The following is a 26755-nucleotide window of genomic DNA, read 5'->3' on the forward strand; positions in this document are numbered from 1 at the left end:
CAAGAATGACTCCTCATGCCTCCCTCTACCTTCTAGAATTGGTCCACCATAAAAAGTTCTACCTTACTTATTGTTCCACCTTTCTTCCAAAATGAACAGCTTTAGACTAACAGCATAATGGGCTAGTCAACCAAACCCCAGTGTTCAGTTCTGCTTTTCCACATCTCTTGAAGGCAGTCGTAGCTAAACCCTACTGATGGAGAGAAGTTTATCCAGGACATTGAGCCACTGGCAGTAAACAGTGTCTGCCTTGCCACACCAGCTCTGTTAGTTTGACTTGTACATGACATCATCCCTCCCTACAAAACCCCTTGAGGCCCATCCTGCTTTGTTCCATTCCTTTCTGAAGGGTTAACCTGAAGTATCCTCGGGGAGCCAAAAAGAGAAAGAATGGAGACATTCTTAGAGATGATTCTGAACCCAGTAGTGTGGGGTATACCCACCTAATTGGACGCAATAATTAGATGATGGTGGATACAGCCCAATTTTCATTCCATACAAGACAGGGGGGCTTCTTTTCTGTGCATATAAAGTCATTTAATTAATTAGAGTATTCCTAAATCCTATAATAATTGCAATTACTTTATTCTGCCTCTTTCTGTCTATCTGTCTCTCTCCTCTCTTCTCTTATCCTTCCCTTCCTCTAGAGAAATTTTACTTTCACTCTGGAGCACAGGTGACATTAAGAAGAAGGGACAAAGGGACAGTTAGATATGACAATAACAGTGGATAGACTGCCAGACTTAGAACTGGGAGGACCTGGGTTCAAATGTGACTGCAGACACTTCCTAGCTATGTGACCCAGGGCAAATCACTCAACACCAATTGCCTAGACCGTAACATTCTAAGATAGAAGGTAAAAATTAAAAAAAAAAAAGAAAGAAGAATCAGGGGAGAAAGATTTTAGGAAAATTTCTCAGGAAGAGCTAGCCAGCAAAGCGATTTGTTATTTGCAAAGCACTTTATTTGTGTTATTTAATCTCTACATCACCCCCTGTGAGGTAGGTGCTATTATTTTATCCATTTCATAGATGAGGAAATTGAGACTGAGTGATTCAGTGACTTGTTCAAGGATATACAGCTTATATCTGAGGTAGAATTTGAACTCAGATCCTCCTGACTCCAAGGGTAGCATTCTACCATGGTGCCTCACTAGAAGGATATTAGACATCCTTAGGTATAACTCATAATGATCCAGGGGATTCTGTGTCTTGAGATGCTTTTGCTAAAGCTTGCACCCTTAGTTCGATCTAAATTAGGCATCCAGCATGGAATTCAACTGATTGAAATTTGGAACTTTCATGATACATGACTTATGATGCTTCATCAGTGACCCTTCTTGGTTACAATCATGTTTATGTGGTGGTTCTTCATGGTTAAAACAAAGCTGAGGCAAGCTGTATGAAAGATGAAGTGTCTTAGTGTATCAGGAGTTTAAAACTGCTGGGAGCTCAAATTTAAAAATGGATACTGCAAAGTGAAAAATGAAATTTAACCAGGCATTTGGTGGAGAAAAAGTAATTTATTGGCTCTAAGATGAAAAGCTGCAATAAAGTAAACATCAATCTTGTCTTAGACATCTGTCATTGATTGATATCTGTTCCATGCTGCTGCCTGAAGATAAACCCTTTGCAAAAGCATAGTAGGTATTTTGTCCATGGATAGAGGCATAGCACAGAATTTTGTACTACTGCCTTTTTTGAGACTCATCTCTTTATGTTCAATCAAAGAGAAAAATGGTAAATTAAAGTAATTGCTTCACCCCATGGCACTGCTAGTTTGTAAAGAAAAAGATACGGTAAAAATCCTCAAATTAACTTCTGCTGCTTAAACTATAGGAAATGTCTCCTTAAAAAAAAGTGACTTGAAACACAGACTTGAATTTTAGTGAGCATTAACAGTTCATCAAAGCTCAACGCTTTTCCCCCCTAACTGTACCAAGGGTTCAATTTTCCTTAAGAAAATCATTTACCCTCGGAAATGCTAAGCTGTTGTCTCTGTAACAGCTCACTGGAGTCCATTAACATGAGAGATTTGAAACCATCCTAATTTACAAGTTGAAAAGGGACCTGGGACCAAGTTAGTGACCAGTAAAGAACCAATCTGTAACCTTTGAAATTAAAGCAGTGTGTCAACCATTCCGTGACCACTCGTTGCTAGAGTCCTGCCACCTTTGACACATGAACCTCTGAGAGAATAAAGCCAGATTCAGAAATTGCTGTCAAGGACCCAGATGTTCCTGGGGACAGAGTCATTATCTTGGAATCTTTTGGAGTATTCTCCACCTAAGACCTCAGGCACCTCGTGGCACAAACCAAATTTCTCAGACTTCAGTGTGATTCCTTTGAAGAGGTCTCATCAGTTTCCCTCATTCCCCCTCAACACAATGAAGTCAGATCTATAACAACAGCATAAGAATCTACTTGGGAAGATCAGTTCAGAAGCTCAGGGGCTCTCTAATTTTCCCTGCTCTCTCTAGGGTGCCTTAGAATAGGAGAAAAGCCAAGGTCTTCATTAAGTTTTTGGAGGTAACAGCTTCTATCTTGTTGGCTCCACAATTTAGCTAGCCTTCCTCTCAAAATGTTTGTGACTCGGTGCTGCTGCTGTGTCCACTCTAGTCAGTAAACAGAACATTGTGCGCTCGGAGCTATCTCTTATTCTAAGGAAACCTGTTAACGTAGGCCTTTGGTTTTACAGAATCAATAAAACTGGGAAATTAATTAATTTTATGAAGCCTGGGATTTGAAATTTTTATGCTGTGGTACATCATGCATTAGTTGGCTGTCACCTGCTGACAAAATTTAAGAGTGCTGCCCAGCTCTGTTTTACATAAATAATAAATAAATAAATTTAATAGTGCTGCACAGCTCTACTTTATATAAATAAAAAGCCCTATGCAAACACATGCTTTTACCACTGGGCAACTGGGAATGTCTGGCAAATGTTAGATATATATTTTTGCAACATTGATATTGCTAATTAACACCACTAAATCTGATGACTACTAACATTTAAAGTGTTTAGGTAACTATGGCCAAGTAGAGGGGTTGACAGAATGAATAGCTGCCTGTGGTACAATTCAGAGAGGAACAGAAAGAGGTATAACTTTTAATATGACTTTTTTTTTACAAATACATGCTTTTTTATTGCCAGAAAATTTAATCCTCTCTGGCATGTGGGTAATTATTTTGCAGTAAGCCAAATGTTAGCTCTGGAGTTGAAAGATGTAGGTTCAAATTTCACTTTGGCTTCTGTATAATTTTAGATAAGTCATTTAATTTCTTGACGTCTTAGTTTTTTCCTATGCAAAATGAGGGGGTTGGAGTGGAGAGCCTCCAAGGTCTCTTCTTTAGACCTGTGATCCTATAACCTGTACAGTGAACATTACCAAAGTGCTCTTATGCATCTTTCTAGTATTCATTCTCAAAGACTGGACCAGTAAACTACAAACTCGAGCAGTTTTTCCCAATCTGGAAAGGCTCTGAACGTGATTCTATGACATATTTTGTGAGGCTATCGCTAGGTAAATCAGAGAGATTCATTATCAGACTCTGTAGGTTATTTGAGGGATGCTGGTGTGTGACTATAGTGATCTATGAAATAGAAAAAAATTACAAAATGGTCCTCAGTTCGGTGTGGCTCCATTTTGCTTTTACAGTGGTAATATTAAAGCAATGGAAAAGAAATCAGTTTGGCAGAGTGGAAAGCAGGCTGAATTTGGGGTGAGAGTTACTTTTGCTTGAATCTCAGCTTTGTGTCACCTTGGATAGATCACTTAATCTCTTTGGCCTTAGTTCCTCATCTGTAGAGTGAATGTACCTTTGAGTTCTAAATCTATGATCCCATGATGCTAAGAGGTCCTGGAACAGTGGAAGAGGATATACAGTTGCTTGAATGTTTGCAAATGTTAATTTAATTTACAATATGCTATCCTTGTCCACTAATCAGAGTTCACACACAACTACAGGAAATGAACTGCATCCATAATGTTATCTTCATTGTAAAGAAAGATAGAAAACCCAGAGAAGTTGCAACCTAGTGGAAAATGGCTCACAGATTTTCGATGGGATTGCAAATTTAAGGAAACTGGTAGAGCTGATTTAATAAACACATAAAGAAAACTATATAACATAGTATCACGAGGTCATCTCACCTCTCAGTGCTCATATCTAGAGAGAAGCCACCTTAGAGATAAGTGTACCTTGTGCACTAACATTTGTTTCTGTGCATGGGAATGGTTATAATGTAATTATTTTAATCAGATTAATTTAATTAAACATTTACAAATGTGTATTGATTCATTAGAGAAATGGAGAAAATCTTTGAACAACATGGCGAGAGCCTCTAAACTTTAGTCAATAGTTACTTTCATAGTAACCTTGTAAAGATAGAAACAAGAGATGATGGCAACGTGTATATATACAATGTGTATGTATATCTACGTATACCTACATAAACACACATATCTGTGTTTTGGTGATTTTCTTGGCCAAGATACTGGAGTGCTTTTTGCCATTTCCCAGCACTCTGTCCATTGCTACACCTAGCTCAGAATCAAGATGTGAAGGCATCTAAAAGCTGATAGACTACTCAGGAGACCATATGGCAACTTCACAAGGAAAGTTAGAAAGCTTTAGATATGCTGAGCCCTGAAGATGGTGAAATTTACTGACTTAGGAAACAACTGGATAGTAACATGAATAAATTCAGAATAAGCTTTCTATGTATAGTCAAATTATTAACTGCTTAGAGCAAAGTTCTAAATAAATATATTCAATAAATATAAAAATAAACATACATTTTATTTAGAAGAAAGAATAAAGATTTTTCGATGACATTTTAACTACTTATTTTTAAAAGCTATTAACTTTAGAAAACATAAGGAGAGGGGGAAAGCAGAAGTGAAAAAAATTGGCTCTGTAGTGATTCCTTAGAGAAGTTTTATGCAGCACACTACAATAAGGAGCTAAAAGAGTTTAGAAAAATGACTTAGCCAGATAACTCCTGATCTCCTTGCCAAGCAAAAAAGATCACAGGATCATAGACTCAAGGCTAAAAGGGAGATTGAAGGTCATTTTTTTGCCCTATTTTATAGCTGCGAAAATTGTGGCTGAGGGACCCTTTGATTGTGGTCACACAGATAATTAAATATCAGGTTTGTGGTTGTTCATTCATGTCATTCATGTCATGTCTTCATGACCTCATGGACCATAGCTATCCATAGGGCTTTCTTGGTAAGAATCCTGGAGTGGTTTGCCTTTTCCTTCTCTGTTTGATGTAGTATATTCTTTTGTTAGAAGTTAAGTGACTTGCCCAGGGTCACACAGCTAGGAACTATTGGAGACTCGATTTGGATTTAGGTCTTCTTGACTCTAGGCTTATTCATCATCCACCTAACTATCTCCTCAACATCAGGGCTAGGACTCAAATGTCAGTCCTCTGATTCTAAATTCATGCCTCCTTTTTCTACTTTAATAATAAAAACAATAATAACTAACATTTATATAGAACTTTCAAGGTTTTAAAGCACTTTTGATATAGCTATCTGCTCATTTGTTCCTCACAAAAACCTTGAGAAGTAGGTGTTATTATTGTCCCCATTTTACAGACGAATAAACAAGTTCAGTAACTTGTCCATGGTATCAGAACTACAGCAAGTGTTTTGGCAGGATTTGAATGCTCAGGTCTTCCCTATTACAAGTCCAACACTTTACTCAATTCATCACATGGCTGCCATTGTATCACAGTATAACCAGCCAACCAACCAACATTTCTGAAGTAAATGCAAAGATACCAGTAAAACAATTCCTTCTCTCCAAGAGCTTACATTCTAATGAGGAGACAGCACTGAAATGTCAGTCAAGTCAGAGTTTTTACAGTGAAAAGTCAAAGTCTCTGGTGCATAGTCGCTCAGAGAGGGTACAAATTTCAATCCTAACACAACAGATCCCACTATCATAGAAAAGTCAGAGTTAGCAGAGAACTTAGACTCCTTTTCACATTTGTCATTATATCTCTAGGGTCTAAAACAGTTGTTTAATAAATGCTCACTGAACTAACTAGTACCAGATTGAACATCTTCATTATTACACAAAACACCAGTCTTTACCGTCTTGATGGACAAATCAAGACATCCTGGCATATAAAGATTCTTAAGTGCTCTTTTAAGTTATCTTAGAGAAGAAAAAAACTTGCAAAAATGTTGGGAACAACTTGAGCAGTATGGATATGCTAGAAAATAACTCTAGGGCAATAAGAGCTGAATTTGAGTGAACTATATGGTACTGTTATATTTTAAAACAAAGAGATCAAATGTTCATGTTAAAATGCATGAATTGAAGTTTAGTCTTTAATAGCTATGAAAAAATTCTCCCAAAATAGTCAATGAAATTTATAGTTATAAGAATACTTCTCATTCTGAGCAGTTATTCAGGCACTGAATTTGGAAAGGATTCAAAGGAACTGATGGATGAATGGATGGATGGATAGATGGATGGATGGATGGATGGATAAATGGGTAAATGGATGAAAATACATTTATTAAGTACTTACTATGTGCCAAGTCCTGTACAAAATGCTGGAGATCCAAATAGAAAAGTGAATATAGTCCGTGCCTTCAAGGAGTTTATATTAGTATACTTCCTAAAAGAAGGAAATAAAACATAGGGAAGGGGTGAGCAGCTAGAAATATTTTGATTCTGAAAGTTACAGGGACAATGAATGGAATGATAGAGGAGTAGGTAGACATATTTATTGTTAAAAACAATAACACTAACAACAAGCATTTATATAGTGCTTTAAGGTTAAATAAGCATTTTAGAAATATTATCTAATTTTACCCACAATAATCCTGGGAGATAGGCACTATCACCATTCTAATTTTACAGATAGGGAAACTGAGACAGATAAACATTAAATTATTTGTCTAGGGTCACACACTTAGTATGTATCTGGGGTAGGATTTGAACTCAGGTCTTTCTGAATCTGAGTCCAGAGTCTATAATTTTGCCACCCAGTTTTATATATTTATACAATTCATATATAACTGTGTATAAATATGTACATGTATGAAAAATACATAAATGTATATGCATATATCTATTTATATTAGTATATGTATGAGAATTCTTTATACAGATTGAGATGAACACATAACATAGAAGAAATTAGGATTGTGAATAAAAAAAGAAGGAATTATTATATGGAGAATGATATAATAAAAAGTAAGGGAATTAAGAATCTATTCTGAACTCAAATATAAGTTTTGCTCCTTACAATGTGTGACCTTAGGCAAGTAATCTTTCTTGCACTCAGTTTCCTTATCTGTGAAATTATAGGAAAGTTGTAGTGGATAACCTCTAAGTTCCCTTCTAGCTTTAAATTATTTTAACCTAAAAAGAGCATACAAATACAAATATAAAAGAAGCCTCGGATCAGTTTATGTGTAGTAGAACATAAAAATGTTCTTCAATATGTGAGAAATTTTTTTTTAGGTTGCTGGACAGCTGTTTATCTCTGCAAAATGTAGGGCAAAAGGAAATGGACTTTGAGGAATTTAGGTTAGCTAGAAGCAAATAATTATTATCAGGAAGCATTTTTAACTTATCTCTGATTTAGTTTTCCTACATGCTCTCATGGCTCAGTTTTCTACCTTCCTTTTTTTCCCTCAGCTCTCACAGCAAGCTAAAGCGAGAATTTTCAAGTGCTCTTGGCTCTTCTTTTCACTAACTTAACAAAAAGATTACCAATCTAACATCATCCTCTTTAACAGTAATGAGATATTTTAATTAGTTTGACTTATTAAATTAAAAACAATTGTTACAGATTGAGAGCATTTGATTAAGTTTCTTTAATTACCCTGAATTGCTGATATTTCTACGCCAGAAAAGGAAAGGATGATGGGGAATTTGTACTTCACGATGTCTTGTCTCTCATGTCTATCTGCTCTGTCGTTACTCAGTCCATTTATGCCTTGGATCAAGGTTTTAAACGTGTGTGTGTGTGTGTGTGTGTGTGTGTGTGTGTGTGTGTGTGTGTGTGTGTCTGTGTAATGGACTCCTTTGGCAGTCTGATGGAGCCTATGAATCCCTTCCGAGAATATTTTTAAAAAATAACCATTGAAGGAAATACCAAATTTCAGTTGTAAGTCAGTTAAAATAAAGATGTAATCTCGCCTCCCACCCCCACCAAGATCATAGACTTCAGGAAAGAGATGTCCATCACATCCAGATTAAGAACCCTACCTATGATGCCCAAGGCTCCAAAAGTATGTCTATACTGTATTCATATATTGGATCCAATGGTGCAGGCCAGCTCTGAGCCAAAATATGAAGTAGGCAAAATTATAGCACCAGTTTCCATTTTCACACACTTTTCCTACTTGTATCTAAACCTGGGCAAAGACACAAGTTCATGGATTATATTTTTCCTTTAAAATTGTTTATTTTTCAGTGATCAAGCATTTATTCTGCTCCCTCCTATCTCTTCAACCCTCATGCACTGGAAAGAGACAAAATTCCAAATCCTGTGTAAGAAGTAAGCAAAGTCAAGCAAATCAAACTCCCATAAGTATCCATATCCAAAAATTTGTCTCAGTCTTCACATAAGCCAACCATCTTTGTCAGTACTGATGTAGCACTCTTCATCATCAATAATCAGAGTTGAACATTGCTTTGATATAATAGTTGTTAAATCTTTCAAAATCCTTTGTTGCTACAATATTGATGTTTTATTCACATTGTTCTCCTGATTCTTATCACTTCTCTCTATACCAGTTCATATAAATCTAGATTTCTATGAAACTGCCTCTTCATTTTTTATTGCACAATAATCTATTATATTTATAGGCTATAATTTTAGACATTCCCCAATTAATGAGCTCCTTACAAATCTAATGAATGCAAGTTGTAACCTTAGAGTTGCTTTCACTTGAATATCTCTAATTACTATTATCTTGTAGCATTTTTCTTCTGACCATGGATAAACTTTGATTCCTTCCTTTTAAAACTGTTTTCATAGGTTCATTAAAATTTTTTGATAGTTTTTAAAAATCCCTCTCTTTGTCCAATACCCAATACCCATCCAATCCATATCCCATGGTGGAATCTTTCCTTGTATCAAAGAAATAAATTTAACCAAAATTAATATACTGGTAATGACTGAAATCATATAACTCATTTGACTCCTGAAGACTACTTCCACCAAGAGTAAGGAGCTTAGTTTTATCATTAGTCCTTGGGAGTCAAAGTTACTTATTGAATTGAACAGATTTCTGATGTCTTTTACTATTTCTTTTCTTTTTTTTTTCAATCTCTTTCCTTCTGTTTGAGAATTGTTATTAAATATTGGTTCTAATTCAGAAGAGCTTTAAGGGCTAGGCAGTTAGGGTTAAGTGACTTGCCCAGGATCACACACCTTAAAAAGTGTTTGAGGCCAAAGTCCTCCCTACTATTAGCCTGGCTCTCTATCCATTGAGTCAACTAGCTCCCCCTCTTTATTTTCCTTTTACATTGCTATAGTTATGGTATGTATTATTCTCTTGACTCTACTTACTTCACTTTGCATTAGTTCTTACAAGTCTTGCCAATTTCTGAAAGTCTTATTCCATTTTCTTGTATCCAATAATAGTCCCTTTTATTCATATGCTGCATTTTATTCAGTCATTCCTCAATTGATAGATACCTACTTTGTTGCCATCTCTTTGTTACCATAGCACTACTTACTACTAATTTTTCGTATCTAATAAATCTTTCCCTCTGTGACTTTCTTGGAAATGCCCAACAGTGAGGTTGCCAGATCAAAGTATTTGGATAATTTAATCACTTGCAATTCTTTCAGCATTGAAAATTTACATTTTTTGGTCTTCCAAATTTTCTACATGCCTTTTGATACCTCAGGGTTGCTTTACTTTGTACTTATCTTACTAGTAGTGGTTTAGAGCATTTTTTCCTATTGTTGATAACTTGAATTTCTCCTGTTGAAAACTATTTGTTCATATCTTGAGTATTTATCATTTGGAATAAGTGGCTTTTCCCTGGCTAAGTCAATCTAGATATTCTGACAGAAAAGTTCAACTAGCCATAAACCAGATTGACTGAAGAATTAGATTTCTTCATTAGGAAAAATCATCTTCTTTGACAGAGGGCACAGCTTCAGAAAGGATGCCTGTGGCTCAGTGAGGGGGAAGGAAAGAAAATTCCACCTTAGCAAGCAAGCCCAGGAAATCAGTGCAGTGATATCTCACAGCCAGATCACACTCCCATCTAGGGATAATGATCTGAGGAACAAAGAAGATGCCATTGAAAACAATGAGTCCTTTAGTAATGAAACTGCCATTATCACTAGCTCACTTGGTTTATATTTTGCATGAAATCTCTGTTTCCTTACTTAGTCTTTCTCTTGTGCTCCCCTCCTCCAGCCACCATTTCTAAATTTACCAAAGAATGTCTTTTCTTGGGTTCTGAGGAATGAGGCTGATTCTTGTCCTTTAGTGCCCCTGAAGTATAAGATAATAAAAGAAAATCAGAACAGCCAAGTCTTTATTTGCGAAAATCTCCTTGTAGTTCTCTCTAGGCTGGGAAACAACCTCTCTTTGTTTTAACCCTGTTTTCCTTCTGCTGAGGCACATGTTCCCTATTTATAAATAATGGGCTTTACAGATGTAGCATTAATGTTACAGCAACTAGGCTGGTAACTCATGTGCCAATTTAGAGATGAGCACAGTACCTTGAACAGTAGCATCCTCTCCATGCTACCTACTTAATGGCATATTTTTGGTGTTTAACCTCTTAGCCCAAGTTTCTTAATCTTTAAAATTAGCCCAGTCATACCTCCTATCCTCTCTCCCCCTCACCTTTCTCCAAGGGATGTTGCGAGAATAATTAAGGAACATATGTGTGAAGTGCTTTGCACTCAGTGGAAGGAAGATGCTATAAGATTCACAGATATTATTATTATTTAGTCTCATGCTGTCACCATATGATGGAGAAGAAATTAATTTTGAAAATGATAATTTCATGTTTAGATATCTTCTCCAACTTACCTATCTGAACTATTTTGGCCTGCCTTCTGCAAACCATTTAATTTATAGATGCAATTTTTTTTAAAGCACAGAGGGAAATTATCTGAAATCTGTGCGTGTCTTATGTTATGACACATCTTAGATATCTTCTTTTGGGGACCTGAAGAAAATTGTGAAGCTTAAAAAAACTGATTTGAAAGGCTTATTTTTACATGGGCTCTAAGCATCTGCAATAAATAAAAATGTAACAGTTGGATGCCTCTCCCTTCCAAGCAAAATAAATAAATACATTTGGTGACATACGTTTGGGGAAATGTGATTCTTGTGATTTTCATGCAAATAGGGAGCAGCTTTACAAATGATAGAGATTGTGCCATCTGTTAGTAACAAAGACACACAACTCTCAACTTGTAACGCTTATGAAATTAATGTATATGAAGGATGACATACTAGGAATCACGATTGTCTTCTGACTTGAGAAGATTGTCACGAGGAATACTGACCTAATTTTTCAGGATGGATGGAAGGGATTCCTTCCTAAAACAATTAAATGTCATGTTCTTTGCACAATCTTAAAACAAGGCAGAAGTGTGTTGGCCTTAATAATGAATTTTGCAGAAGCAAAACTTATAACCATTCGAGTCAGTAGCATCTGTCCTTGCTCTAAATTGAATGTGGGAAGAGCTCACGTACTCTGCAGACAAGATGCAACCTTCCTCAGATTTGCCTCTCAGAGGAGAGGTTCTTCACACACAGAGGAGTCTTAAGAATTGGTGAGGAGGTAAGAGTCTATGCTCTGACCCCTAATGGAGAGTGACATTTTCTCTGAACAGAAGAGAAATAATCTGTTTAGTTAAGTTATGAGAAGCAGCTTGAAAAAGTGGAGCTAGAGAGCAAGAGCAAGTCTCAGAGTTGGGAAAACATGGGTTCAAGTTTTGTTGGGATACAGGCTGGGACCCTGGGAAGTCACTTAAATGATGTCAGGGTACCCAGACATCTCTCTAAGACTATACATTTCAAAACAGGTGCAAATCCCAAATGGTAACGTGAGTTACATCAAACATTCCCAACACTAATCAAATCACAAACTAGTTAAATATGTTCATATATGCATATTATAGGTATACCACATATACCACATATACATATAAAATATATCTTTATATATTTCTCATATATTATACATGCATATGTGAGAAGTATGTGTGTATACATATAAAAATATGTATGTGTGTGCACATATACACACATATATAGTTTTGTACTGAAAAAAGGAGAGAATTTTTTTAAAAAGGAAACATGATGGTTATTTTAGTTCCTTCTTCTGTGAAGACATATAAGCATCTGTCCTTTTAGACCATAAACTATAAGAAAGAAAAGACTAGTTTCATCTCTGTGTTGTGAAGAATTCTCTCTAGTATTGATGACATAATCTAGACATCATAAACACACTGATTTTACTTGAATGATAGTTGGCAGTGTGTAATGATTAATTTATGTTGTTAACTTCCTATGTGTTTAGCTAATAGGGCCAGATACATTAAATTTTAACTAGGGTAGTAGCAAGGAGCTTTCAGTGAAATTTTAATTGTTAACTTTCTTGTCATATTAACTAACACATGAACTCTCTAGAAATCACATTTTAGGAAATGTTATCTCCATCTAGAAATATAAACATATTGGGCAATAATAAGGTAGAATTGATCAGAGTGCTTTCCCTTTCATTTTTAAAATTGTGAGCATGCCCTTATTCCTTATCCCTAAAATATAGCTACCCCAAACTATACATCTCATTATACTTTCTTCTTTTGGTTCATTGTTTTTAGTCCACCCTTTTTAGATGTCTGACAACCAGTGTTGGCCCAAGACAAAATAGAAAAGGAAATATAGTATGCTTGAAATATCTAAAGCCTCCATTCCCCCTTTTTCCTTTTTCTTCCCTCCTCAAGTTTCAGCTACATTCTCACCTTATGCAAGAATTCTTCCCCTTCCTCCCCTTCTCTTGATTGTTGCTATCTTCCCCCTGAGATTATCTAAAATTTATCCTGTATGAATAATTTTTGCACATAGTTTTTTTTTTTTAGGTGATATCTCCTCCATTAGATTGTAAGTTCTTTGAGAGCAGGGATTTTTGATGAAGATTCTTTTTTGTTGTTCAGGGCTTAGTGTAGTGCTTGGCACATAAGAGATACATAAAAATGTTTGCCGACGAGCTGATAAATGCTTGCTGATTGATGAATCAGTCACAACAGTCTCAGAATAATACATATGAAATCTGTGGTACTATGCTAGGTGCTATTCTGAAACCTACATGGACCTATTACCTGCCCTCAGAGAACTTACATCCCAAAACATAAAACACTGACAGAATTTCACAATACATGTATACAGACAGGACAACCATAGACATGACCTAGCTTTGGGGAATCTGTGAAAATGCCCATCTTCACTCTAAAAAATAACTTCTGCTTCCCCTTATTCCTGTCTCAAATTCACAGATTAAAAAATAATTCCTTTAGTTTATGATTTCTTATTCATTCATTCATCCTTTTTCCTACAATATACACACAAAATCATACATATATGTTAGTACGTATTTAATGTGTTCTTTGTGTTTATATGTACATATTATATGTTTATGTATATATCTTCTCCCTGTGAATTATTTGTCATGTCTTTTTTCATAGAAGGAAGAGGAAAAGAGTATGAAAACTAAAAGGAGTTGATTATATACAAACAAAAGCTATCTCTGTCTAGATAATCTGTCTAGCTGCTAACATTAAGAAGGACCAAGAAGGATTTCTTGAGAAGGTCGAATTTTAGCTGAGGCTTGTAGGAAACCAGGAGGGGGAAAAGATGAAGCAAAGAATTCTAGGCATGGGAGAGAGCTAGGAAAAATGGACAGAGACTAGAGTTGGAATGTCTTGAGCAAGGATCAATAATGAGACCAGTCACAGAATCACATCATTTTGAGGGGAATAAGATATAAGAAAACTGAAAAGATAGGAAGGGGTCAGACTGTGAAGGATTTTAAAAGCCAGAGGATTTTAGATTTGATCCTGAAGGCTAAAGCAGCATCTTGGAGTTATTGAAAAGGGAGGCAACAAGATCAGACCTGTGCTTTTTTTAGGAAGATCACGTTGATAGCGGAGTGGAAGATGATCTGGAGTGGCAAGAGACTTGAAGCAGAGAGACCAGCCAGAAAGCTGTTGAAATAATCCAGATGTGAGGGGATAAGAGCTCTATACTAGAGCATTAGTAGTATCAGGAGGTAGAAAAGACTATATCTGAGAGATGTTTCAGATAGAGAACTGATGCATTTTAGCAAAAGATGGGATATGGGAGTTTGGGTGAGAGAGAGTGAGGGATTGAATATGGCACTGAAATTGTTAACCAGCATGCCTAGGAGAATGGAGAAGTTACATAGAGGGAAACTTATTTACCTAGTGCTTCCAGGCACTTTAATAGGTGCTGTGGATACAAAGACAAAATGAAATAGTTCCTGCCCCCATTGAACTTACATTCTACTAGGTGATGGCAGGGAAGGTAAATAGGACATGAAATGCAAATGGATTCCCTTCTTGAAACCTTTAGGGTCTCCTTAAAGATAAGCACTTAAAGGCTGCGAGACACATCAGGGATTCCTCTCCTATTTAAGCCCCCAAATCATATATAGTCTTCCATAACTTGGACCTACCTGCTAAATATTCTTTCAGGTTTGTTCTTCTTCCATGACCCTGAAGGCTAATTTTTGAGGGGAGAATTTAGATTGCCTCCCCGAGCTGGCCACTTTCACCATAGTTATTCAGAACATTTTTTGTAGGTATGATGTTGGTCTGTGTTTATTTCAAAGGAAGGTCACCATCTGGACTCCCAAATCTAATGACTTTTAATAAATGACCAAAGATGTATTAAAATGCTAATAGTCTACCTCTTCTAGGCATTTTAACATTCCACAATCTTAAATTTAAATAAAATGGCCTCAGGCTTTGTAAGAGCTTTGCCTGAAGCATGTTGAAGGACTTGAACAGCTGATTTGAATTTTAGGTAACTGGGCTAAGCTAAGAATTTATTTTATTAATAAATCCTACTGTTAAATGACAACACTTTTTATTTTACTAAAGAATGTTAGTGGGATTAAAGAAAGTATGAATCATCTTTTTCCTCAGATAATGTCAATCAAATAGCACATAATAATAATTGCTATTATTATTACATAATATTTATCATCTTGATGGTGATATATTAGATGGTGCTTTAAATAACTTTTCAAAGTATTTTAAATTTTGTTATTTCATTTATCCATATAGCAACATTTTAAAATAATTCAGTGGGAAGGTATTATATAATTTAAAATTTTAAACTTATTTACTACTATAGAGGAGACCACCATTCTCCTAGGTATCATTCTCTGATGCCTGATATGGTAATCTTTAAAGCTGCTTCCAGTCCTGACTCTCCCTTTTTTCCTCTTTGGTATGTGTATTATTTCCTGCTAAAATACATTATGACTCTGCTGTGAAATATCTTGACAATGTTTTCTTGTTCTCTAATAAGAGTCCTAGGCTTGGAATCAGGAAGACCTAAGTTCAAAACAAGTCTGAGACACTAGCTATGTGACCTTGGGAAAGTCACTAAACCTCTGTTGCCTCAGTTTCCTCAGTTGTAAAATAAGAATAATAATAGTCCTAGAGTTGTTGTCAGGATCTAATGAAATGAACCTTGTGGAATGCTTTGCATAGTCCTTGGCACATAGTAGACACTATATAAATGCTTATTTTCCCCTTGATTGAAAAAGATTTTACATGCCAAAAAGCTATCTCTGCTTCTCCTGGGTCTCAGCCATCTCCATGGCCCACAAGCTTAACTTTTTAAAGGCCACCATGGGTACAGACAGTCTTTTCCTAGGCAATAACAAGCTGCCTTTTCAACCCCTTCAGCTGGGAAACTTCACACTTCATAATGGGATAATAGATTTTCTTCATTTAACACCTCCCTCTCTGATTACATTATCTGGGATGGGATTGGAAACAAATTACAGATAAATGAAGAAATTGAGATGCAGAAAGGTTAAGTAACCTGCCTAGTAACACAGCTTCTTAGCAACCAAATTAGGACTAGAATCAAGGACTAGAACTTCTGAATCCTAGATCAAAGCTAAAAGTAAACTCTATTTTGTAACTTAGGTAACATCTTAAACAAAGTTATGAAAAGATTTGATGTGTCTGTTCAGAATTCAATAAACCATTCATTTTCCTCTCCCTCCCCACACCACAAAAGGCATCATCCCGCAAACAGATCTCTCTCTCTCTCTCTCTCTCTCTCTCTCTCTCTCTCTCTCTCTCTCTCTCTCTCTCTCTCTCTCTCTCTCTCTCTCTCTCTCTCTCCATCTATCTAATATCTTTTGTTTTTCCAGTTCTCAGTTCATTCTCTGGAGATGAACATTTACAACTTATTCTTCAAATATTAAATCTGTAGCTGTATATAATGCTTTCTTGGTTCTACTCATTTCACTGCTTTATCTCCCGTAGTTCTTTTCAAGTTTTTGAAAAATTAATCTGCTCATCATTTCTTAAAATCATTCATTTTCTAGTAGTCCATTGATTATTTGGTGTTACTTTACTTGGTTCAACTGATTATATATTTAATTTTTTATTATTTTTTATTTAGTATTTATTTTTCCATGGTTACATGATTCATGTTCTTTCCCTCCCCTCTTTCCTCTCCCTCTCCCAGAGCTGACAAGCAATTCCACTAGGTTATACATGTATTATCACTCAATACCTATTTCCATATTATTAATTTTTGTAATAAAGTAATATTTTTAAAACCCAAACCCCACATCCTATGCCCATAAAAACAAATGATAAATCAAATGTTTTCTTCTGTGTTTCTATCCCAATAGTTCTTTCTCTCAATGTGAATCATGTTCTTTCTCATAAGTCCCTCAGGATTGTCCTGTATCATTGTATTGCTATTAGAAGCAAAGTTGATTACATATGATTGCTCCATAGTGTTTCAGTTTCTGTGTACAATGTTCTCCTGATTCTGCTCATTTTGCTCTGCATCAGTTTGTTAAGCTCTTTTCAGCTCTTATGGAAATCAAGCAGTTTATCATCCCTTATTGCACAGTAGTATTCCATCACCATCATATACTGTAATTTGTTCAGCCATTTTCCACAAAGAGCATGGCTATGAATATTTTTTCAACTGAGGACATTTCAATTGAGGACATTTATTATTACTCTTATTACCACTACTACAATATTTTTAACCTAGAGCTAGCCTATTAGCCTGAAAGAACTAGTGAACTTTTATCAACTAAGCATTGGATTTTCCTCTTATGGGTACAACTGAGCCCTTTATTCCTCTGTAACAAAGAAATGAAGAACTTCTTTAATCCTTTCTCTTGTCTAGAGTCTGGTTGACTCATATTTGTATTTTGGGAGAAGAGTTATTAAATTTTCTCCTACAAAAGAGATCTAATTCTTTTTGTCTGATGGAATGACATAATTCAGTTTCCTATCTCTCTCTTCATTGCCTTCATCCCCTCCCTCCCAACACATTTTTCATAGTTAGAAGGAATGATGGTGTCAAATATATCTGAAGGAAGAATTGATTCAGTAGTAGTTTGACGACTTGGCTGATTAACAGAGATCAGAAGAAGGAGCATAACTGTGGAAACCACTCCAGCATGTAGTTTTAACAGCTCTTTAGGGAGCTAGTTAATGAAAGAATCACTACAGAAACACAGCCATGCAAAAAAAAAAAAGGAGCATTCCCATATAACACTCTGAGGATATGTCATAAGTGGAAATATGCTCATAATTTCTATTTACACATAGCTGTAATTACCTTCTGCTTTAAGATTACTCTCCATCTTCTCCTGTCAAAGTTGCTTAGACATTTCCTCTTTCACATTTCAGGCCAAGAAGTTCAGTACAGGCTAGAGCTTGTCCCAAGTTTCTTTTGTCCTTCCCTTCTTCCCCCCCCCACCCCCCCTTGAAGAATTTAATTATCTGTTCTCTGTGTGAAGAAAGCACTCTTGTATCCAGGGACCTGGGCTTCTACCACCTGATTGGACTGGCATTAATCTGATTCATGTTCTTGTTATCATTGCCATTTGTCTGGGAAGCAGGCTTCTGCACTTAGATTAACGTTGGATTGTGCTTTGCCCTTTAAATTTGTGTGAGTTTGGTTTTTCTCTTTTCTTTCTTTGGATGCAGTGTCTATGAACCAGACAGAAATGTGTTACGGAGGAAAGAACGGGAAAGGAGAAATCAGGAAACTCAGCAGGATGATGGCACATTTAGTACAAGTTACTCCCTCTTCAGTGAACCTTACAAGGTAGATGTTTTTCAGCTGCTTCCTCTGTCTCCCTCTCCCACTACCCTCACCCCCACTATGCCAGACTCTAGTTATGGAAGAGAATTGCTAACATTTGAATATATTTCTCCCTGTGTAGTCCAACGGAGACAACACAGCCACCAGATGTTGGTTTCAACTTCAACAGATGTTTATTTCTACTTCACATATCTTTGGTGGCTAGGCATACTTGGTAAAATATCAAATGTTTTTATATTAGAGCTTTGGTTGCTGAGGATTTCAGCAATGAGATAAATTGTTAGATGTCTAATTAGTTCCCCAGGTGAAGGTTGTGTTGCCCTAATCATTAAGCACTTAGCAAAAGTGGCTAGATTAAAAAAAAAGTCAGGATTACATTTTTTTTAAACATGTTTGGCTCTTGCTTCCAGTCTGGGCACCTTTTTGGATTGGTAATGAAGAAACAATAAATGAATTATTCCTTATTTGTACTAAATACCAGAAATCTAATCTGTCCTCCAAGACTAATTTTCGTCAGGAAATTACACTGATATCAAGGGCTTCATGGAGCTTATTGGAAAGCCCAGGATGAGAGGCTTCCTGTAACCTTAGCCCCAAATGCCTATTCAAGCTACTCTTTGGTTTCTCTTGCCTGTCACTCTCTGTTTCTGAAAAGAATAATTGCATAGGAAAAAAGAGAGATTGGAGTAGTTAAGGGGCCTTACTTGAATTTTTGAAAAAGACTTTTTTTTTTTGAAAAAGTGGACTACAAGGAAACCAAAATTTGATCATGAAGAGATTTAATCCAAATGGCTTTGTGCAGTTGCAATAGTAAATTTTCTGGTTTCTAGGTAGTATATTTTAACTGCAACATGATACCAGTGATAGATTTCTTCTTTATGTACTCCAAGGATATTTATAGCGTTTCCAGTGCAGAGTGGATTTAGAATGTTGACAAGTGTCTTCAGAGACAATGAGGATCCAATCTTGATACTAGCCCTTAGCTTTCTTTTTGAATGAGGCAGCCCTGTTTGCTCTAAGGTCTTCAATAAAAGCACACTCATTATCAATGTTTTTTTTGGTTTTGTTTTCTTCTCTTTATTGTATTTTATAGCCTGCTTGCTTTTTCTCCCCCCAGACTAACAAGGGGGATGAGCTCTCAAATCGGATCCAGAATACTTTAGGCAGTTATGATGAAATGAAAGACTTCTTGACCGACCGGTCCAATCAGAGTCACCTTGTTGGAGTTCCCAAACCTGGAGTTCCACAGACCCCTATGAACAAAATAGATGAGCATTTCATTGCTGACTCACGACCACAGCCCCAGCCTCCTATCTGCAGCACCTCATCTTCCACACCAGCAGCTGTACCCGTGCAGCAGAGCAAGAGGGTCACTATGGGCTGGCAGAAAGTTGGGCATCCCACATCTGATGGCCAGCAAAGGGCAAGCAAGCATGGGCATAGATTGCTTGATTCACACAATAGTGACTTCAAATCTGCTAACCAAAAAACCAGTAATGAGAAACCTAAACACTGTGTCTCAAGCCCCACATCCTCCTCCTCCTCCTCCTCTTCCTCCTCCTCCTCTTCCTCTTCTTCTTCCTCCAATTCCACACAACCAGGACCTCCAAGGACCATGCTTGGAGACACTGTCAGCAGGCAGCAGTCACGGTCCAAACAAAGCTGTAGTGTGGAAATGGGTCTGCAACCCCAAGAAAGGACATCTACCATGTCTGCCAAACACAGCAGTGGTGGGCACTGTGTTCAGAACTTCCCTCCTTCTCTTGCTTCAAAACCAAGTCTAATCCAGCAGAAACCAACTGCTTATGTTCGGCCAATGGATGGCCAAGACCAGGCTCCTGATGAATCTCCTAAACTCAAGTCTTCAACAGAAACTAATGTACACTGTACATCCTATAGAGGAGTACCTGTCAATAAAGCAGAATCATCCAGGACCAAGTCCAAGCTAGCAAAATTTAGCATTCCCAAACAGGGAGAGGTAAGTCACTTTCAAAAATTATTTTCATGGAATTGCTGAGTAAGTTAACATTTCGTGTGTGATCATTTGCCTGGCCTCTCTATTTGAGTGGGAGAATCAGTAAAGGAATACAAAAATATAATATGTGCTCTTTTAAAAAACTCAAATAATTAAGATTAGGACTTTTAGTGTTTAAACTGAGCCATACTGTCATGTGTATACATCTTTTATTGTTGTTGTGGTGAAGTAACTCTGTTATATCCAGGTGATATTTTGAAGAAAAAAATTCCATATTGTAGTGGGGAAAAAGCACTTGAACATAAATGATTAGTGTTTAAGGTATGAAAAAGCTATTTTAATGGATTTTTATTTTTTAAATTGGTTTAGGAAAAAAACCCTGTATCTTGGCTCAAAATGAAGCACAGAATGATTTTATAAAGGGACAGTTTTAATGTGAATATCTTATATATTGTGAATGTTAAAATATATATCACAATCTCATTCAACATTTGGAATATTTAAGGTTCAGATTCATTGCTATTAATCAGAATTTCTACTTGAACCCTCTGGTTTTCTCAGAAATAAACAGTATTACAAAAGAAAGTGGAGTCTTTTAGTTCAAGTAATGATTTGTACTTTAATTTCTGTGCTAACTGCTTAGTAATTTTATTAGAAATGAAAGGGACAAATGAATCTAAAAGTTGAAGTGATATATTTTATTTTAATTCTCTTTGTTTAAATAGAAATTAACAAGATATTTTGATCTAAAGTGAGCCCTTTATATTGGAGAAGCATTTTGAACATGTGTTACAAAGGAAATTACTAGAACTTCTGCATGTTATATCTTCCTTTATCTCTATAGCAGCAAGGGCTATGTTTTATCTCCAATCAGTTCATAATGGAACTGGATTTCTCAAATAATTTACTTGAGGACAAATGCACACACATAGATGTACATGGATGAGTGTATATATTTATATATACACAAACATACAAATATATGGACAGAGAGAGAGAGAGAAAGAAAGAGAGAGAGAGAGATCTAAACAAGATGTTCAAAAGTCTCAGTGAAGTTTTAAAATATCAAATATACATTATATTTAATATAATTTTATGGTCACACATATATTTGAATCCTAGCTCTGCACTTACTAGCTGTTTGATCATCGGCAAATCATTTAATCTCTATAGGCTTTGATCTCCATAGTATGGAAAGTTTTCTATCTCCAAGAGTATAATCTATGAGTCTTAGATAGTCAAGGCATATAGCTTCTGCTTTCATATGTATTCATCTCTAAAAAAAATTCTCAGAGCAGGCAGTTCAGCTGGCTAATGGAGCAACATTATTCTCAACATTGAATACCAATTTGACTCAAAAGACTAAAAAATAAATCTAATAGTCAGGTTAAATGAAATAAATATGTTATAATTGGTTAGCTAACTGAAAATAGACTAAAATTTTTTAAAAATCTAACAGTTTAGAGATCTCCATAGATTAATTTGGAATAAAGCTAATATTCTCAGAGAAACCTTTAAAAATACTTAATGTTTCTTAAATTTCTGGAGAGGACACAATGGAAAAAAAGTAATAACTGAAAAGTTTATGGATCTTTGTATTAGTAATTGGCAATCTGTGTTTTTAGTTCATTTTATAAGATGAGAATAATTTTTTCCAAAAGTATTTCTAATCTTTTTTTTTTCCAAAAGTATTTCTAATCTTTTTGTTTTGGGAAATCATATAGGAGATACATTCAAAGAGCCTTACAAATTTATTCATATTCAGACTAAGTCACATATCTTTATATCTGCCCTATATGATTTAAGTATTTATTTAAAACATTTTAGTAAGAGACTAATATAGATGGATTTTTATCTCTTTAAGCAATTCGTTTTTGTGATCATCTCCATCAGTTACCACTGAAGAAAAATTTTTTGTTCTCACTAAATTGGAATAGAGTCTAACTTTGAATGTTTGACAATAGCTACCCTATTACTAACTCTAGTCATTAAGAGGGGAAAATATCCTGAAATGGAGAGATCCATATTGGGAAAAACCTCCTATTCAGAGCCTTATCATTATTTTTCTATTAAATAGGTCATGTTCTTTTCAAGTTAGGATAGAATAGGACAACTATATTACTTAGTCTAATCAGGTAGAAGTGTAACAATGATTTGCTCCCTTCTCCACCTTCTCATTCTCCCCTTTACCAGATATTTGATCCCCATATCTAGTCTTGGGGGTAAGCCAGGCTTTAGAGATCATCTAGTCTAAACTTTTCATTTTATAGAGCAATCAACCAACTAATAAATATTTATTACAACTGAAGAGAATGAAGTCTGTAGAGAGACTTGCCCATGGTCACATACGTAGTAATCAACAAATCTGGGATTCAAACTAAACTTGGGTCCTTAAGCTCCAAAATAGCCATAAACTTTTATTAAATGTCAACTAAATGCCAGGAAATCTGCTAGGCACTGAGGATGCAAAGGAGATAGTCCCTGTTTTCAATGAGTTCATTATCCTATGAGAGAAAAAAACGACAACGTGCAAAAATTATTTACAGTCAAGCTTTTTACAGGATATGTTTTAAATAATCAACAGACACAGGGCACTAGTATTAAGGAAAATTGGAAATGGCTTCCTTGTAGAAGATGGGGTTATTGCTGGAATTTTGAGGAAGCTCAGAAAGCCAAGAAACAGAGATGATAAGGGAGAGAATTCCGAGAGAAGGGACAGACAGTGAAAATGTTTAGACCAGAGGTGGAAATGTCTTATTTGAGGGAAAAAAGACCAATGCCATTGGATCATAGGATACATGGCAAGGTGTAAGATGTAGGAAGATTGGAAGCATATGATGGAGCAAGTTGAATGTCTAGTAGAGGATTTTATATTTTATCTTGGAAGTAATGGAGTGTCCTTGAAGTTTGTTGAGTAATGGGGAGGGGGTGACGTGGTTAGACCTGCATTTTAGAAACATGTTTTTGACAGCTGAGCGGAAGATGATGCCACATGAAGTGAGGAGTGATGTCAAGGGGACCAAGCAGTACTCTTCCTTCCATACCACATTGTGTTATTGCTTTGAATCTATGACTGAAGTGTCAGGATTGAAAAAATAAAAAAAGGAAAGCTATTCATGGAGAACACTAATGTGGAAATTGGAACCAAGTTATGATAAATTTTTGTCTTTGTTTTAACAAAATTGTTAGATTAGCCAATGACATTAGAAAGCACAGTTCTATGAAGCTGATAAGAGAGAAATATAATTAGGATCTCATAACAGTTGTCTGTTTTAATTGAAGATCTATTCATGACTAGAAAATAACCTTTCGTAAGTATTAGTACAATGCTACAAATGTCTCCTATAACATTATTTCGATTCTCCCCCATCTTGCAAAGCACAGTTTTCTCCAAATATTTAAGAGAAGATTAAAAAAAATCAGCTGCAGGTGTAAAATTAAATATGTCCCATCCTTCCCATGAAATCCCAGAGCATGACACAGAAGATGATAAAGGTCATCAGTGAATGAGTATAGCTTAGAGCAGATAATTACTTCTTAAAGCAAGTAAAATGGCTCCATGTGGCAGAAAAATAATTGTTAGAATATGAATATTTTTGCTTTGGTAACACCTTTGTTAAAATATGTGTATATATATATATATATATCATTAATTCATTCTCTCTCTCTCCACACACACATACACACACACACACACACATACATTATTAATTCTGACAGCAATTACTTCTGAATTATCTGGTGAGGGTTATGCTGCTTGACCTTATAGAGGAAATTGATTTTGAGAGAACTGCTATGACTTGGCTACACATACCTGAGAAGTCAATAGTTCAATTTGGAATAGACATGAGGGCTTCCTATGCTATTACTATGTATTTCATAGTGTAGTGCTTTCAGAAGTGTCTCTTAAAATGACTCACCAAAATTATAGTTACATGATGCCAAAACAACTAGTTAATTCAGCGAAAAAAATCAGATGACTTGACTATGATATGGTATAGGCACAAATATATATATATATATATGATATCCTCTATGTTGTGCTAGTGCTATGGGAGATTAAAAAAAAGCATATAAAACATAGCCCTGCCCTCACAGTGCTTACATTTGAATTGAGGAAATTAAATTCTGGTGAAATATTAGAAAGTTTTAGTTTCTTTTTTAAAATTAATTTTAAGATTAAATTAATTTAAAAACAAACCTAGATTTCTTCTACATGTAATATAAAGACCTTTCCTCTTATGATGATTTCTAGTAAAACATTCTATAAAAGTATGTTTAAAAAAATGTAAAGTTTGTGAATACTTTTTTCTGGTCTGACACTTCCTGAACTATTCATCCTTTGCAGTATATTCTGCATCTGTTACTATGGTGAATTATTTGTTATTATCTATTCTCCAATACAGAGTAATTAATATAGAAAAATTCCCAGAAAGTTGACTTGGAAGTTAAAAATTGTATAGGGATTTCCTTAACTTATGCACCTGCCTCTTTGCTAGTTTTTTTCCCCCAAGCTCTCTCTCTCTCTCCTCCTTTTTTATTTAATAAAAGACATATTTTCAGTAGAGTAGTAAGGGTCTCTTTTTCTCCCTGGAGTCCTACCCTTCATTAAAATGAATTTTCCCTAGAGTTTCATTTGGAAAGGGGGCTACTTTTAGTTTTGAAGCAAGGTTCTTAATGAATGGCAGAAGTACACCAAATTTTATTTCCAAATGGAATAACTTTTTTTTAGTTTGTGGATTAGTCCCTTTGAGCTCATAAGGTAATTCAGAATCCAGTGTTTCAGTTATTAATAGAATCCAGACATTAAGGAGTGCTGCATAAAAAAGTTATAGCATTGTTAATAAAATGATATTTTTAGGTCTGGAAAACTACTTTGGATTGGCCTGGTATTTGATAGAATTCTTCTATTATATATTTTTATTCTGAATGTGGGAAAGCAAAAAAAAAGGACCTTGAAAAAAGTCAAATAAGGCAAAAAACTTTGGAATAAAATACGTATTTTATGGGCTACCCAATTTAAAAATATAAAAATCTACTTATATGAGTCATATCCGTGAAAAGGCATCTGGACACTTGAATCTTTAATTTTGTTTTTCCCTTTAATTTAGGCTAGTTATAGTGAAACAAATTTGCCTGGGAAGTGTTACAATCTAATCAAAGTTATTCCAGAACATCTGAATTACGCCATTCTGACCCAGAAGTTTCTGGTTTATGCTATTTTAATTAATTGCAATGCCTTAAAACTGCCTCATCTAAAAGTTTCTGATTAATAGAGATTAGATGCTTTTGGAAGCCAGTGAATACTGCCTTAATCATGGTGGCAACTTCTATTAAAGTGATAACTCCACATTTTAGTTTAAGTATGGTTATAAATTCAAATTTTTTAATCTGATAATTCATCTAAGAGACCAAAATATCATACATAGTGTTGGGAGATTAGTCAAAATTAATTCGCTGAAAAATTAATCATTCTAAAATATGTATTCTAGGAAATATGTAAATGTCTTTAGGAGGCATGGATTTGAGGCATCTTAAAGTTGTCATTTATGCTGTGAATGAGAGTACAGAAGACGCAGGTAGCATTGTAGTTCTACCAAATAGCTTCTTAGAAAAGCAATTAACTCAGGGTTTTTGCTGCATGTGTTTTTTTTAAAAGAAAAGTTCACAAAAGATAAATAATGTAGGCGTCTGATTTCCTGTCACTCTTGGTTACCTTTGTATGGAAATGGATCATTTCCAAATTAAAGCAGGCACCAGCCTGTCGAGGGAAAAAGGCATCTGTAGAGAAATGTGTACATTACATATTCATGCAATTCTAAATTTCTTAATTATATTTGAGATGTGTTACGTTTTCATAGACTGAAATATGGTGGTACCTTATTGTTTAGTGATGAAATGTCAATGTGAAGCATACTTTTGGACTCAGGTTACCCATCTGGCACAGCAGTCTTTTCACCATTGATCTCCCTTCCCCCAAAGCATTACAGAGATCCAGTTCTTTGTAGCTATTCAGTGATGCCACATCAGTGAAAATACTGTGGGGCAAAAGTTGGGTGCCCTAGTGGGGAAAACAAACAAACATGGAATTTGGAGCCAGGGAACCTGGGTTTAAAGTGAGACTGTTATTACTCTCTGTGTGACCTTGGTCAAGTCAACCAGTTTCTTTTGTTCTCAGTTTCTTCATCAGTAAAATGATTTTTGGTTTGGAGTCGTGGATTCCTAAAATACTTTATAGCCCTAGATTTAATTCCATGGCATGGACCTTTGGATTATTCAGGAAATGTTGGCGTGTCAGAGACATGATGCTAGATATATAATGTTCATATAAAATATGGGTATATATATATAATGGATATGCACATGTATAAATTAAATTTGTATATGCATATATTTATATACAATTCATGTATATC

At 35.5% G+C, this 26755-nt stretch overlaps 1 protein-coding gene across 4 annotated transcripts in view; it reads left to right on the forward strand.

Annotated features, from left to right (window-relative positions):
- The window catches only part of AFF3 (ALF transcription elongation factor 3), a 669714-nt gene that overhangs the window by 101446 nt on the left and 541513 nt on the right, over nucleotides 1–26755 (forward strand). For all 4 annotated transcript variants that reach the window (XM_056807135.1, XM_056807138.1, XM_056807136.1 and 1 more), the window contains exons 3-4: nucleotides 18247–18367; nucleotides 19482–20342. In XM_056807135.1, coding sequence (XP_056663113.1) covers nucleotides 18247–18367; nucleotides 19482–20342 — 982 coding nt within the window. The remainder of the gene's footprint in view (nucleotides 1–18246; nucleotides 18368–19481; nucleotides 20343–26755) is intronic.

The sequence above is a fragment of the Monodelphis domestica genome, chromosome 8 (assembly GCF_027887165.1).
Source record: "Monodelphis domestica isolate mMonDom1 chromosome 8, mMonDom1.pri, whole genome shotgun sequence".
Taxonomy (NCBI): domain Eukaryota; kingdom Metazoa; phylum Chordata; class Mammalia; order Didelphimorphia; family Didelphidae; genus Monodelphis; species Monodelphis domestica.